The following is a 15,044-nucleotide window of genomic DNA, read 5'->3' on the forward strand; positions in this document are numbered from 1 at the left end:
ACACGCAAACACAGGTATACCAAAGGAACCAAAATTAAGATAAATTATTGCAAGAGGCCCTTGTGACAAAATCTTTTGCTGCCATCCACTTCACTTAGTGCACAATAGAAAAAAAAAAAAATCAAAATAACAGCATAAACCTTCACTCAATATCCTTGTCCAATTTGTGGATCTGTAATATCGCTAACTTAAGACCAAATGAACAGAATAAGGCTTAACTGCATTTGTTTTATAATTACTTAAAATATTACACTTTAAATATAAGTAAAACAAGGGCCGGTTGCTCTATGAATGCAAAAACATTTTTACATATAAAATAAAAACCAAACAAGTACAATTAAATAACAGACTCCAGCAACTTTGACAATATTGATTACTCTTACATCTACTCTCCCACACCTTTCCACTGAGTTGCATAATAAGGGTCACTTTTTCACAATGGTCAGTAATACCTACTGCAGCTACATACTATACACTGTATGTGTGAGAAAGAGTCGTCATCTCGAGAGGAGATTCAGAGATTGGTCAACAGTGCCACTCGAACACCTTAAAGACACTTGACACGAAAAAGATTCACTCCACAAGACTGCCACAGCAATAAGGACGCCAACATCGATACTGGGCTATGTCAAGAGTCACATATATATTTTCCCACAGTTAACCAGCCACTGCAGATAGCAAAGCATGTTGACAAAGTGAGGAAACTTGCACACAGACAGTACAACCAGCACCCAGATCTCTGGCATGGAGTTTTGCTGAGCTGTCGTTTTTGAGAGTGCATGTAGATTAACACCTCACCCGACAACACAAGACGTTCTGACCAGCAGGAAAGGGAGACCTGGATGAAGTGTGTTCTGTTAATATCATTACACAACTGCTTTCACCTTGAGGTGTGGCGCTGCTTCAGTGTTAAACTCCTTTCAGAGGAGCAGGGGAGCAATGCAACCCTTGGCACAGAGGAAGCGCTGCTGGCAGCTGTTCTTGATTGTAATTCTATGTGGTCATGCTGTTTCTGACTGTGATTGAAGCCCTTTATGACATGCTTAATGTAAGAAAAAACAACCAAAGAAACCAAAAGAAAACAAAAAAAAAAACTATAACAGAGCTGCCATTCCTGCATCTTTGCTTCATTTTTTTTTTTTTTTTCCCCATTTTGAGTGGCCTGTTCCATCCTGAGCAAAACAAGCAGGAGCTTAGTGCATACAAACAAACCCTTTCTCTAACCATTCTGCCTTTTATCCGAGGAGCAATCTGGGTAAAATTACAGGACTGAAGCTGCACCTTTTTATAGGTAGTCCTCAAGGTACTTTGTGCAGTCTTTTGACTACATACTATTAAAGAACTGCATGATTTGCCATTAAAACATATCCACGGCTCTGCTGTAAACCGGGATTTTTTTCTCCCATATATTTTCCAAATCTATAAACTGGAATGATGAGAAAGCTTTCCTGATATTGATCCAACTTCATTTCAGGTTAGCAAGGGTGTACTTTAGAAGGCATCCAACATCAGGCGCAGCCATTGTTCCCCATCACGTTGAGCTTTGAAAGTCCTTAGATTTAATGTACACTGATGCCGTGTCACCAATTTCTTTCATACGCTGCTCATTGCTGTAAACTCTTAATGACGATATGATTTGTAACTAACACCAAGGAAGCGGAGGATATCACGGATGCCGATACGCACAAAGACAATTGACCTTGTTTACACCATCTATTTTAGCTCTACAGATTTGTTTTAAATAGCACAGCATTGACATCTATACAGTGAACGACACTGCCAACTTGTCACTTAAACGTCACATCACGCGCTACCCCACTGTACGCGCCTATTCACTAGAAAAAGCTATCAGACTTCAATAATAAGCCACTTTTGGTACAATTGCAAAAAAGATGTCACAGATTTTTTTTGTTTTGTTTTGTTTGTTTGTTTTTTGTTTTTTTTGTGTCTGTTTTCTTTTTCTGTATTTCTATAAACAATGGAAGTCAACCTGCCTAGTCATAAAAACAAAGAACTCAACATTAGACAAAGTTTCTACACCTTAACAACAATAAAGCTTGTGTAAAGACTTTCTTTTGTAAATATATGATGGCCCTGTTGACAAGTAGTTACAAAAAATGCAATATATATATATATATATATTTATATATATATATTTATCTTTTAAAGAAAGAAAAACATGTCTTCTTCATGAGCAACACAATGTCTCAAAAGCTTTTGTGGTTTTCTACTGTCACCACAAAACAAGAGGAAATCACTGTGATAACATTCAGGTTTTCAGATATTGTAGAAGAATCTTGTCATATCAGAATGGCACTCAGCTGTTCCATTTACTCACCTAACCATAGATATGCAAGATCTCTTTGTTTTCAGTGCATACATATATTATTGCATCTACCTGTCATGTTGATAATGACACTGAAGCCTGTCACCAACGCATAAACAGAAATGAATACTAGGTTTAGGAGCATTATTTCATGCCTATATGCTTGGCAGACAACCAAAGGGAAAAAAAACCAGCCCAAAACAAAGAGACACCACAAATTGAACTTATTTGCTAGTTTTGGGTTTGTCTGATTGGCTAGAAGACGTTTGCAGTATTAAGACCAATAGTGTGACCATTTTCTTATTTATTCCTTTTAGAGTCAGTGCAAAATAACAAGCAAAGAGCTTCATGTAGTTTGATGTGTAGACTCTTTCTTCATTCAGTTATATTGAGGAATAATCTACAAGTAATAATTTCACTGATTGTGACTGGCTGTGAGATTTAAAAAAATTCCAATACTTTGGACGGAAAATATTTTAGACCCTAGTCAAAAGGATATAAAACACATTATTCACACTATGTCATCAAAACGCAACAAGAAAAGTCTGAATTTGACACTAATTAACTGCTACCCTGGTAAATTCAAATACATCTTGTCTGTTGACAAGGTGGCGGTGGAGTCATGCCGTTAGAGGTGGGATGGGAAGCATGTTGTTAGTGTTGGTGCCAACGTAAAACTGAGAACTTGTACAAGAGATCCTGCGCCGTGTTACAATGCACTGACTAGCTAAGGCTTGAAAATCTTCCACCTGCTCGTTCTGCTACTACGACCTGGCCTCCGTTTTGGATTTGACGATGGTGATGACGCTGGTGGCAGCAACTTTACCAGGGATGAGGGGCCCTATCACAGAGGCCATAGGTCCCCGTGTTGAAGTGACGGGGTTGCGCGCAACAGTCCTGGCAAAGCTTTGGAGGGCTTCGTACTTTGAACGCAGTGCGTCCAGCTCCACTTTCATGCTGGCGTTCTCTGTGGCCAGCTTGTCCACTTCCTGCTGCAGCTGAGCCTTTTGCTTTTCCAGCTCCTCTTTTTGGGTGACACGTTTCACCCGGCAGCTTGCAGCATAGCCGCGGTTCTTCAGGGTGCGCCGCCGCTGCTTCAGCTGCAGGATTTCTTCTTTCGACAACCCCCGTAAATGCTGGTTCAGTTCCCTCACTGACATGGTCACCAATTCATCATCTGTTAGGCTGGTACCATTTTCCCCAGGCTCCCGCTTCACCTGCAGATACAGATTAATAAGCTTTGGTTTTATATCCACACTTAAATAATGAAGTTAACACTGCTAGAGCCTCTTTTGTTCTGTGTCCAGGAAGATTTTTATTTTGTACCTTTAAGGCTTTGTTTCCTTTGTTTGTGGTAGTCATGCCACGAGAGCAGCGTCCACCTCTACTGCTGGTTGTTCTGTGAAAAGATGTAAAAAAAAAAAAAACAATATATAGAAACAATATATAAAGCAATACAGTTAAAAAAAAAAAAAAAAAGCAAAAGAAAACTACAGCATGGCTATGTCCTAAAAATAAGAAGTAGGTCAAGGACTTCAGACTTCTTTCTTAGTGAAACCAAGTTTGCTGAACAAGTGGTGCATGGACTCATGCTGCATCTGTGACAATCAGCTAATATTTTAATAGTTTGCGTTCCTGACTCAAACATAGATTAGTTGAATTGGAATAGGAAAAGAAATTCAGTGGAAAATGCACTCTAGACCTCCCTCTTGGTTTCTAAGTTCAAAAGGCGCCGTGGTGAGTCACAAGGAGAATGGGATTTAATTGGCTGGCAGCAATTTGTGATTTCTTGGAAAATAGAACTCAAGAGGAGTCATTTCTCTCAATTTCTCTCAAGTATAGCTTCTCAGGGAGAAAACAAGTCGTGAGCCTTTCTGTTGCACATCAATCCTCAGCTAATATACATTCACAAACACGGACATAGCAGGACGGCTTGTCATCAACAGAAGCTACCCCGTCTAGACAGTAGCACCTGCCGTGGCCTGGGTCCAGCTATAGTCCTATCAATCAATGAAAAGGGGCTACATTCTTACTGCTGCAGAACCTCAGCACCATCCAGAATAAGAGGGCTGCACTGCAGTTTGTTCTGTCATGTCAGTACTGAGGGAACACCAAGAGAAGCTGTGCAGGCGAGAAATCTAACCTGCTTGTGTTAAGACACACAGAAGGTCGGATGCCTTCCACCGTGTGAGCTCTGTCACAGGATAAGTACAGACACACACATAAACACTCATAGTTGTGGCCCTGAGTGCTTTAAACCACACACGGTAAATGCTGTGTCAGCGACACAGGCACCCACCACAGTCAGCCCAGCCAGCACATTGCCTCGCTAAGCTGATTTGCACAGCCAGCAGTGTGTGTTACTACTGAGCACATAAACAAATGCACATTGGCTCTTACAACTTTTTAAACATCAAAACAGGAAACAAAAGTGTCCCTTAAAATGGATCAGACGCAGAACGGCTGCCGGTGTGTGCCTTTATAGCCCTCGTGCACATTAAGCTAGTCATGTATGATGTGTGCAGAGAAGCTCAGTGAGGGAAGAAAAGAAAAACAGATGAGTCGTAGTGCCGACGTGCACCAAGATGGCCAGGATATTTCCATGGCAACACAAGGGTGCTACAGGTGGACCAGTCACCTGAGCCAAACAGGGAGAGACATACGCTTGTTAAAAATGACCTGAATACGACACTATCAAACAGGCTGGGGACATAACATGGGGTCAGATTGTGACGGGAATTCTTGATGCTTTTTTACTTCAAAAAGTCCTTTGGCTCCTCATAAAACAACTATCTTCTACATACTGCAAATGCCCATATAAAAAGCCTTTTATGTTCTGTGCAGGACTTTTTAAATGTGGTAGCTTAATCCCTGATGGGCTGGCTATGAATAGCTGTCTGATAGTAACACCTATCTTTCACAGGCCTTTGTGGTGACTCATTTCCAGTAAGCTTTTTGGACCACAGATGCAAAACATAATGGAATAATGGTCTGCCTGATGATGCACAGATAATGGACAAATAGAGGAAAGTACTACACTAATAGCTACTGGGATGAGGGTAGAAAAAAAAAAAAAGCTTCATCTTCCAAATTTCATATTAAGCCTATCATTTTCCTCTCTGCAGCCTAGACCTAACACGGTTAACAAAAACAGCTGGAATCTTAATAATGCTGAGAAATGGCACATATTACTGTTTCAGAAGGCAAGTTATATCCCACAGCTGTGCTGGGTAAAATAGTAGGCATGGCTTGGCATGCTGAAAGCTCACCATATGACACCGAGGAAAGATTTCACCCAAGTTGCAAGCCTCCAGCGCAGGCTGCTGCCAACAGACGGCTACCAATGACAGGGCATGGCAGAACAACACAGACAAGGTCCAACGCACAGCTGCTCCCTTCCACTACCGGGCATGTCATACCTCACAGAGACAAAGAGGCAGGCACACAAATAGACACAGAGGCAAAAAAGGGAAACACACCTAAAATGTTTCATAAGGAATAACAAGAAAATGCCACAAGAGCTACCGACAGTGAGCGATTTGATTGTGACAGGAAGGCTTGGAATTTGAAAATTTGCACAACAAGGCCACCCCTACAGTATATTACCTGCCATTAATAATTTCAGATCTCTTGAGAGTGTCTAGCCAAAGGAGCAGTAGGTGAAAGCTGCAGCTTGGAGCGCAGGGACATTGATGGTAGGGGAGCAAGTGCAGGGACAGAGATGCCTTTTGTAGATGCTCGCTGAATTTTTATGAATCGCCTGGAAGAACGCTGACAAATCAGAGCTGATTGCTTGTGGAGGAGAGACATCACACCCACAGGAAATAGAAAACGCTGAGTGTGGCCACCCAAAGAAAAAGGGAATGGTAGAAGACAGAGAAAGAGAGGGAGGGAAAGAGAGAGTGAGATGAAAAAGAAAAAGAGAGAGGAAACAGCCTTGTGTAAAATGCAAGGTCGACACATTTAGAGGAGCTTGAGTAGAACAGGTTGAGTGAAAAATAAATAAATTTTTTTAAAAATTACTGATCTCAGCAAGGACCAAAACCAAGGTGCTAATTAAGAAGTTGTCAAGTTGAGCAAACACAACTAAAGCAAGTCGACCATCAGAAGCCGTCTCTGTTCATCTACATCAGCAGAGGGAAGCTCAGCTTACTTCACAAACAGGGTAATAATAAACAAACAAATAAATCTGATGTGATAAATGCTGATGTGACATGATAGGTCCGGCCTTGAGCCTTTGGCATGCTTTAATGATCTTGTCCCCTGCACAAGATCTCTCTATGGGGGGATGCCAAGGATGGGCATCATTAGATAGGGGAATCTTTGTTGAGGTGGGAACAGAGGCTACAGCTTCCACACACTGCGTCCCTATGATGAATATTTATTATCACTGTCGTTTACTGCCTAAGGTGGGGGTGGGAGAAGGGGCGGGGGGTGGGAGGCTGAATAAAGATGCTCAGGAGGTGATTCTTCAAGGATACATCCAAGGCTCTTCCATCAACAACTGTCTCAAAATGGCGGTAAGCTGGTGGGGGTGGGGATGGGGGGAGGGGAGCATTTCTGGTACTGGAGGTGGCATGCATGGTGGTTCAGGGCTGCATGGAGGGCCAGCTCCACTTGACAGCAGTGTAACAAGATTATCAGGGCCATAAGACAAACAAAAACCCCAGCAACCTGCCTCGGAATCCAGATTACGACAGCACCCGCTCTCTGCATACTAAACGTGGCTGGAAAGGACTAACAGGATACAGGCTTTGCTGAGACAAGGCAGTGGATTGCATATCACCTCACTAATCATGCACAGGTATCCACACAAGAGACCGACTATGAAAGTCACACAAGCTCAGACAAATATAAACGGTCATGATCAATCCTTGCAGAGAAGCTTCTGAGCACTTTGCACTGACGGCTTGCTAATGAAGTGAATAAAAGCGGACAGCAAAGGCGCATGCTGATGAAAGACTGTTTTCAGGGAAACGCATGCAGATTTTAATAATAATAACTTAGTTCTCTGAAACTAAAAGCTGAATGACACCTAAGAAATCCCAAGAATGCCATACATCTAGCTCAACATAGTTGATTCTAAGAATAGAAACCAAAGGACCTATGGTTGTCAAATAAACTGAGTAGCATTTTGCCTTTGAAAAACCCACAAATCTTACATAATAGACATAAAAAAAGAAAGTCCTTTTAATGAGTTGTTTAGTTACCCTGTGCAATAATGCATGAGATCTGAAGCTTTTTGCATGATTATTTTTTCACAGGAAATAAAAATATGAACCACAAATGTTGTACAAAGTGCATGAAACATCAAAGAAATCCCAGGATTTCTCATGACAAGCTTTAGAAATGTGTTCCTTGTGCATAGTTGTTCTTTCAGGGTTGATATGTTTAATGCAATCAGGTAAGACTTCCCCCCATGTATAATAAAACTGACCACTCTCATTATTTATGCCGGATCACAGCCTGTACTTTTAGTCCCTCCTTTCTAATTCAGATTTGAAAAGATCGCCCCGATACTCAGATCTAATCATTCCTCCTGTCAACTGAGCTAAGTCAATTATCAAGCAAGCTGCATGTGTCGGGCGCCATTTAACCGCAAATTAAAAATCAGACTCCTCTGATAGCTCTGGAAGAGATATGAGGTAAGTGGTGTAAACTTGCAAATGTAGAAAACAGTGTGCAAGTCTGCCTGTGTAAGAGAAAGGTGGGATGGGAAGAGGGGAGGGAAGCTATTAACTACTAAGTATTCAGAGCGTGAAATAAGAGTGACAAAAAGAGGGAGAGGAGGAATCATTCAGCATGCTTTCAGAGGGAAATGTGATATGCTTGTAGTAAAGGGGAAATACCAAGCCAGTACTTTTGACCAGTAGAGGTTCTGGACACGACTGAAATGGCGAACAAACCCAAATTTTATGGCAGATTTTTGGAGGATCTGAATCCTGCATGCCATATATGCTGCAGACAGATCTGTCGCAAATTATAAAATTTTAGTTAATGACAAACTTTCATCATAATAAATGAAATTCTCTTGCCACTATTCAAATCAAATTTATTCATGAAGCACTTTATCCATCAATCTATCCATCTTCTACCGCTTATCACTTTATATCCAAAAAAAAATAGCACAACTTTAGCACTATAGAAACAATATAAAATAATTATATTATAATTATAATAATAATAATTATTATAATATAAAACCTAACCATTTTTAAAACACGCATCTGATCACAATGTCTCTTTCTCTCTTTTTTTTTTTTTTTTTTTTTTTTTTTTTTTTAACTTTTTTTGTCCAGTATTAAAGATAGAATAATGGGGTGGCTGCTGTGTTGTGCTGAGTAAATATGCTTTTTCAAGAAGAGCTTGATATGTATAAAGATCCCCCTGATGATTTGAGTTTATATTTCATTTGTTTGTTGCTTTTGAATAAATTTCTGCTTTACTGAGATTACATAGTACTGCTGGACCTGACCGGAGAACACAAAACAAAGATAGAAAGAGAGCAGAAAAGAAAGGAAAAGTACACAGAAAACAAAGAGGAGACAGAAATACACCACAAAGAAAACAATATGATCCAATCACAGATTCTAGACCAGGGGTAGGCAACTCCGGTCCTCGAGTGCCACTGTCCTGCAAATGTTAGGAGTTTCTCTGCGGCAACATTAGACTTAATTAACAGACTTGTGCAAAGCTTAACATCAAACTCAGCACAAGTCTGCTAATCAGCCATCAATTTGAATCAGCTGTGTTGCAGCAGGGAAACTCCTAACATCTGCAGGACCATGGCACTCGAGGACCGGAGTTGCCTACCCCTGTTCTAGACCATCTGCTACACCTGTATAGAAACATAAAGCGAATCTCATGGTCCCAATGCAGGAAGAAACTAAGAAATTAAAGTAAAACCAGAAAACACAAAAAAATAAACTAACTGAAAATGTCCGTTACTGAGTAAACTTAAAGGACAACTCAGCGACTGTGTCTGCATGCAGAACATACAGGGTTAAAAGTGTTCATAGAAGAGTGATGCAGAAGAGCCAACATAGCTCCGCCTACACAAAGGTCAGAGGCAGGCCAGGAGGATCCAGAGACCCAAGCAAACGGTATCCACCCCCGTGCACAGACCCTATCCACCTCACCCCAAAGTCAGCCCAGAGTCCACCCAGGAGGTGGCAGAGGGAGGCCCCAGGCAGAGCCCCCCCACAGTCAGTGGGCACAGGCCCCAGCGGGCTGACACCAGCAAACGCTGACCCTGCTGGGCACCGGCCATCCGCGACGGAGAGGGCGCAGGTCCAGGGCCCCAAGAGCCCAAAAGCGACCCCCGCATACCCTCAGAGGCAGAGGGTCTGCGCACAATGCCCACAGAAGACTGGGATCCCCAGATAACTTCCTGGCGGGTGCCAGTCCACACCCTGGTGCACTAGTAATGTTGTTTTCTCTCAAAATGCACTCATGCGCGCGCGCACACACACACACACACACACACAACATGCATGCATGCACTTACCTTTACCCCACAGCCACCCACACCCACCATCCTAATTTGCACTCATAACCTATTGATGCTGCAGTGGTGGTTCTTTTACATTATATTTACAGCAAAGGCTTATAAAAAATAATTCTTATGAGTCTTAAAGCAATTGATTAATACACATTTAACTGTTTGCTTTTTCAGGTTATGCAAACAAAAAAAAAAGCACATGGCAGATATGACACATATAATTACATATAAACATTTATACATATACATATATATATATATATATATATATATATATATATATATATATATATATATATATATAAATATATATATACATATATATATATATATATATATATATATATATAAATATATATATAAATATATATATATAAATATATATATATATATATATATATATGTATATATATGTATACATAAGTCACATTACTGAAATACACAGTTGCCTATACACCATCTGATGCTGTTCAAAGTTTGGTGTACTGTTGATAAATCATCTTTCTGGGCTCTTCTTTTCTCCTTCAACTTAAAAACCTGAATGTGCCCACAGCAGCTTTGCAGTACTTGGCTTCAGAACTATGTCCATGACATTAATGTCACAGACGCTCAGTAAAAAGCAGTTAAAAAAATAAAATAAAATAAAATCTGTCTTAACATCAACAATTTGCGGCTGTAAACTCAATCAACTATGGGTCAGTCAATGAGCTCAATCAAATATTTGAAAACCACATTAAATTTAAACCACAAGCAACATTGAAGGCCCTCACCCCCTCTGTGCTGCTTTGACTATTCAGCGACCGCCTCCCCTGTAAACTCCCTTGAACAGCGCCTGCAGCTCGTAACTCCATGTGGCCACTACAAAGCATTCTGACTTTAGGTAGGTATCCATGTGCAGCCATGTTCAGGATGGGACTTTTATTAAAACTGAAAAATCTGGCCCACTTTGGTCAACATAGTCCAGAATTACAGAACTTTATTTTTCATGGCCAAGAGTTGGAATCTAACAGGGAGTCATTTTAATCATGATGCTGTATGAAGTCTTATATTTTCAAACCCATCTTCATTGAGGATGAAATGAATAACTTTGATTTGGTTGTAAAGGTTGTAAAGCATTAAAAATATTACTTACCGAGGTCACATGTTATATTTCATAGATACTGGATAATGTTTGGAAAAGAAAAACAACTTCATGTTAATAATGAAACATATCTTTGAGCTGACGCCACAGCCATGTCCACTGACATATTATAAAGTTTGCAATATCTTACAGTCACAAGGGTTAAATGTTTATCCTGAACAAGTTTCAGTCCGATATAGTGAAATCCATGAGAGGAGCTTGTGCAAATGTAAGAGGCGAAAAAAGGCTGAAAATCAAATCAAAGATCATGTTTCAAATCAAGATAGCCGACTTCCTGTTTGATTTACCCTGTAAACCATTCTCAGCAACATTGCCATGTTGGGTGGCAAAAAGCTAGCTGCTTTTTGCCACCCAACATGGCGCAAGTGACTGCTAGTTTGCTGTTAAGTGTCTCACTGAGAATGGCGCTAGCAGACTTCACACTTTCCACACCTGTTAAGCTCGTATGTAGTCAGGTCAATATAAAAACTAAACAAAAGAAAAAAATTTGTGCTTGGTGGCGTTCAACAAGTAAACTAGCAAATGTATGATTTCCCAACATCCTGGTGTACAAACCTCCAAAATTCCCCATTGTCACGCTTTGCTACCAGATGTAGCTTATCACAACAATTAACTATTCAATCAATAGTCAGACTTCACAGGAGCAGAATTAAAAGTTTCCTGAGTCATCAGAGGCTTATAAACTTTTCATGGCAGGATGGGTATTGGACCTCCAGCTGTGGAAAGTGCTCCAAACAAAGTATTTCCTCTTCATGTCAAAGTGAAATATTTAAAAAAAAATGGCAAACAAAATTAAACTAAATTTAAAATTAGGGATGTCTTGATTTACACTGGCAGAAAGTTTTGCGTGTGTGTGTGTGTGTGTGTGTTTGTGCTGCATAAAACCAAAGAAGTGCTCACTCCACAGCCAGGAGCACTCCCAGTTATCTCACTTGATGTTAGCAACCCATTTAGTCTATTGTTCAGCACCAGCAAGCAGTTTGTAAAATAAAAACCCATCCTTGGAAAGTCAATTGGAACATCCACATTCACAGCACAAATGTACCATTATTCATTTTGACACAAAATAAAACTATGCGTAGCAGCCAAGCTGGCAGCAACAGCCTGCTTTTTTTTTTTTTTTTAATCTTTTTGCTATCCATGAACATTGCTTATGGGAAAGTCATGTGATCAGTGATGAAACATTAGAATGATCTATAGAACCAAGAGGTTTTGTTGTCGGTCACAACATGTTGCGTGTGTTTACAAAATGTCCTTCACATTGGAAGATATAAGGGGTTGGACTACCTGAACAGGTGCTAGAAAGACATTTTAGGATCTATTGTACTCAGGATACTTGAATAAGATTTTATTCAGGGCATGATTCTCTTCAACCATGCTACCTTTGGTGAAGCTTTGTTTATTTTGTTTATTTAGCTTTGTTTATTTTGGTCAGTTAAATACTCTTCCTGTGTTGTTTATTGAGAAGCAACAACGTGCAGTGTGAAAAGGAAAAGAATCATGTCCTGTTGTAACTGGGTGGGACTTAGACCTAGGCAGGAAACGGTCTCATGAATCTGTTCAGGGTGGCATCCTGATTTAGCACTGCAGGTTTTATGGTAATCAGATGAAATTTATAGGGATTTAAAACCTCATATCAAAACTTGTAACGCACAAGCACTGCAGCTTAGAGCAACAGTTTTTGACAGAGCACAGCAACACAACAACTTTGATGAGTTTTGGTATGTATAAAACTGCAACTTATTGAGAGTGAAAACCAGAAAGATAACTGCAATTTCAAAAGGACTCCGCACTGCCTTTGATACTCTACATAAATACGATGTTTTTTATTTGTTGCATCTTAAAGTTTTTAACCTAGTAAATAAGGACATTTTTGAAAAAGTGATAATTTCCTTTCAGTGGTAATATGGATGTTTAACCTATTTAGATCTATTATTTGCAAGTCATTTCAAGTTCAACAGTTCAACTACAGTTAAGCAAATAATATTTTATTAAATATTGCAAAAAAAAACACAACATTTTAATTGCGTTTTATTTCATATTTAGAATTTAATTCTGAGGGTGATAAGGGATTTTGCAGAGTTTTAGGTTTTCCAGAAACCTTCAGGAATATTTTATAAACAAATAAAGGTATAGAAGGGTTAAGGTATAAAAATAGTAAGTGGATATAATCAGCCCCAAAGTAACATTTGTCATGATAAATGCATAAATAAATGGAAAACCAAGACAGTTGGGGGAAATTTCGCTTCTCAGATGTATAGTTTTGTTACAGAGGATGACTAATATGCCTACTAGCATTAATACTATTTCATTACAATTTCAAAAAGGATTTTAGTTTGTTGAAAGAAAGCAACACAAATCTGAAAAAAGAAAAGTGGGAAGTAAATACAAATACTGTGACTTTATGTGGTTGTTAAAAAAAAAAAAAAAAAAAAAAAAAAAAAAGGAAAAAAATATTTAATAAAAAGTAGAAAGCAGAAAATCATGTGGCACATTTATGCCTGGGTTTTGCATCCAGTTCATGTCTTTTATAGTAAAAACATGAATCACTGCCCTGGAGGGAATTTGTATTTTCTGAAGTCACTGATAATGTGAGGCTTATTTAAAAGGACCAGTTTGCATTCAGTGATATTTCGATACTTACAGAGTCTATTTCCACGCTCAGTAGCCGCTATTTACTCTCAGAGCAGCTCTGTTAGTACAAGCACTAGGACAGGAGAACAGACTCCTTCGGTCTTCCACGGTATCTGCCTGGAAGACTTGATTAAACAGGAAGAGAGTCGCTCTTGATACTCCAGCCTTGCATTGGCAGAGGAAGTAACGGTTACAGGCAACCCACACACTGGCAAAATACCTAAGAGTTTTACTACAGTGCCTGCATTTATTTTAAATGCTTATTGCATTGACCTAACAACACAAAAATGCAACATTTGCAGCACAGATGCTAAATGGAGCAGTTGCATATTCAGTGCATCGAAAAAGATAAACCTTGCATCTTTCATTAGAACTGCACAAGGTGAAGTCAACTCAATATCCCTTTGTGATGAGCGCTCAGAGGTGTCACCATACAAGACATCAAATGTGTCATCTTATCTGTCTTTATTTTTTTCAGTAGAGAGCTTTTATTCAGAGTAATTTACCAGAGTTATTAACTTAAAATAACAAAATGCAAGCGTCTAATAACACTACTACTTCTCAAATAAAGTGATGAATGATTTCTGTCCACATGATATCACACTTATGTGATTGTCCAGAGAGTCAAATTAACAATAAATAAATCCAACCATTACATACTTCAGAACTTATTCGTAGTGAATAATTATTCATTTAGAAAATAAAAAATCCTATAATTATGCAATCTGACTTGTTGTTTTATATGATCCTCCTCCAGGTTTCTTGTGTATTTCAGGCTTGTCATTGTGGAACAAGTTAGATTAAAGTTAAAGTTAAATGGTGTTATTTAAAAAGTGGGTCAGATGTAGAAACCCAAAGTAAATCACAAAATGATCTGTTAATTTGATCAATCCTGGTTAAGGTCACTATCAGTCTAAGGTTCTAGTTTGTCCTTTTGAAATTTGGGTTTTACAGAGAATTTATCTTTGATGAGGTATCTAGTGTCTTCAGCATCTTCAAAAATCCCAAACACAACCAGCAAAGAACACTTCTTTAGCAGTCTCAGCTATATTTCTAAAACTTCTTAAAAGCAGGGACACAAACACAAAATGACACACCAGTTTCATTTTGACTCTCCTACACAAGTATGCAGATGGTTAAAATCACTTTCGCCAAATGTCAAATTAATACTGACGTGTCCCACACAGAAATTATCCAAGATAAAAGTAGGCTGCATGTGAAATAGCAGCTGGTGAAAAGCCGCGCTCACCAAGTTGGGTCTTATATTGACTCATCTAAATTATGAATAAACAGAAGGAACTAATGAACATGCCGTGTCTATCTCAAGTTCCAAGAAATTCATCAAACAAACTTGCTACCCAGTCTGGATGAAAGTAGGACTTTTGAGAAGTGGAGCGGACATATCGCAATGCTAAGCAATCATAATCCGCACTACACTTGCA

General features: G+C 39.3%; 1 protein-coding gene across 1 annotated transcript; it reads right to left on the bottom strand.

Moving 5' to 3' along the window:
• Nucleotides 1-3,090: 3,090 nt before the first annotated feature.
• LOC306765906 (transcription factor MafG) lies at nucleotides 3,091-3,703 on the bottom strand (the record flags this gene model as incomplete). The annotated part of the gene is made up of 2 exons (XM_079253441.1): nucleotides 3,653-3,703; nucleotides 3,091-3,543 (listed from the first exon to the last, which is right to left on the bottom strand). Exons 1-2 carry the CDS (start codon nucleotides 3,686-3,688, stop codon nucleotides 3,091-3,093), a joined length of 489 nt encoding a protein of 162 aa, XP_079109567.1. The 5' UTR covers nucleotides 3,689-3,703.
• Nucleotides 3,704-15,044: the final 11,341 nt, after the last annotated feature.

Source organism: Telmatherina bonti (genome assembly GCF_933228915.1).
Source record: "Telmatherina bonti genome assembly, chromosome: 14".
In the NCBI taxonomy this organism is placed as follows: domain Eukaryota; kingdom Metazoa; phylum Chordata; class Actinopteri; order Atheriniformes; family Telmatherinidae; genus Telmatherina; species Telmatherina bonti.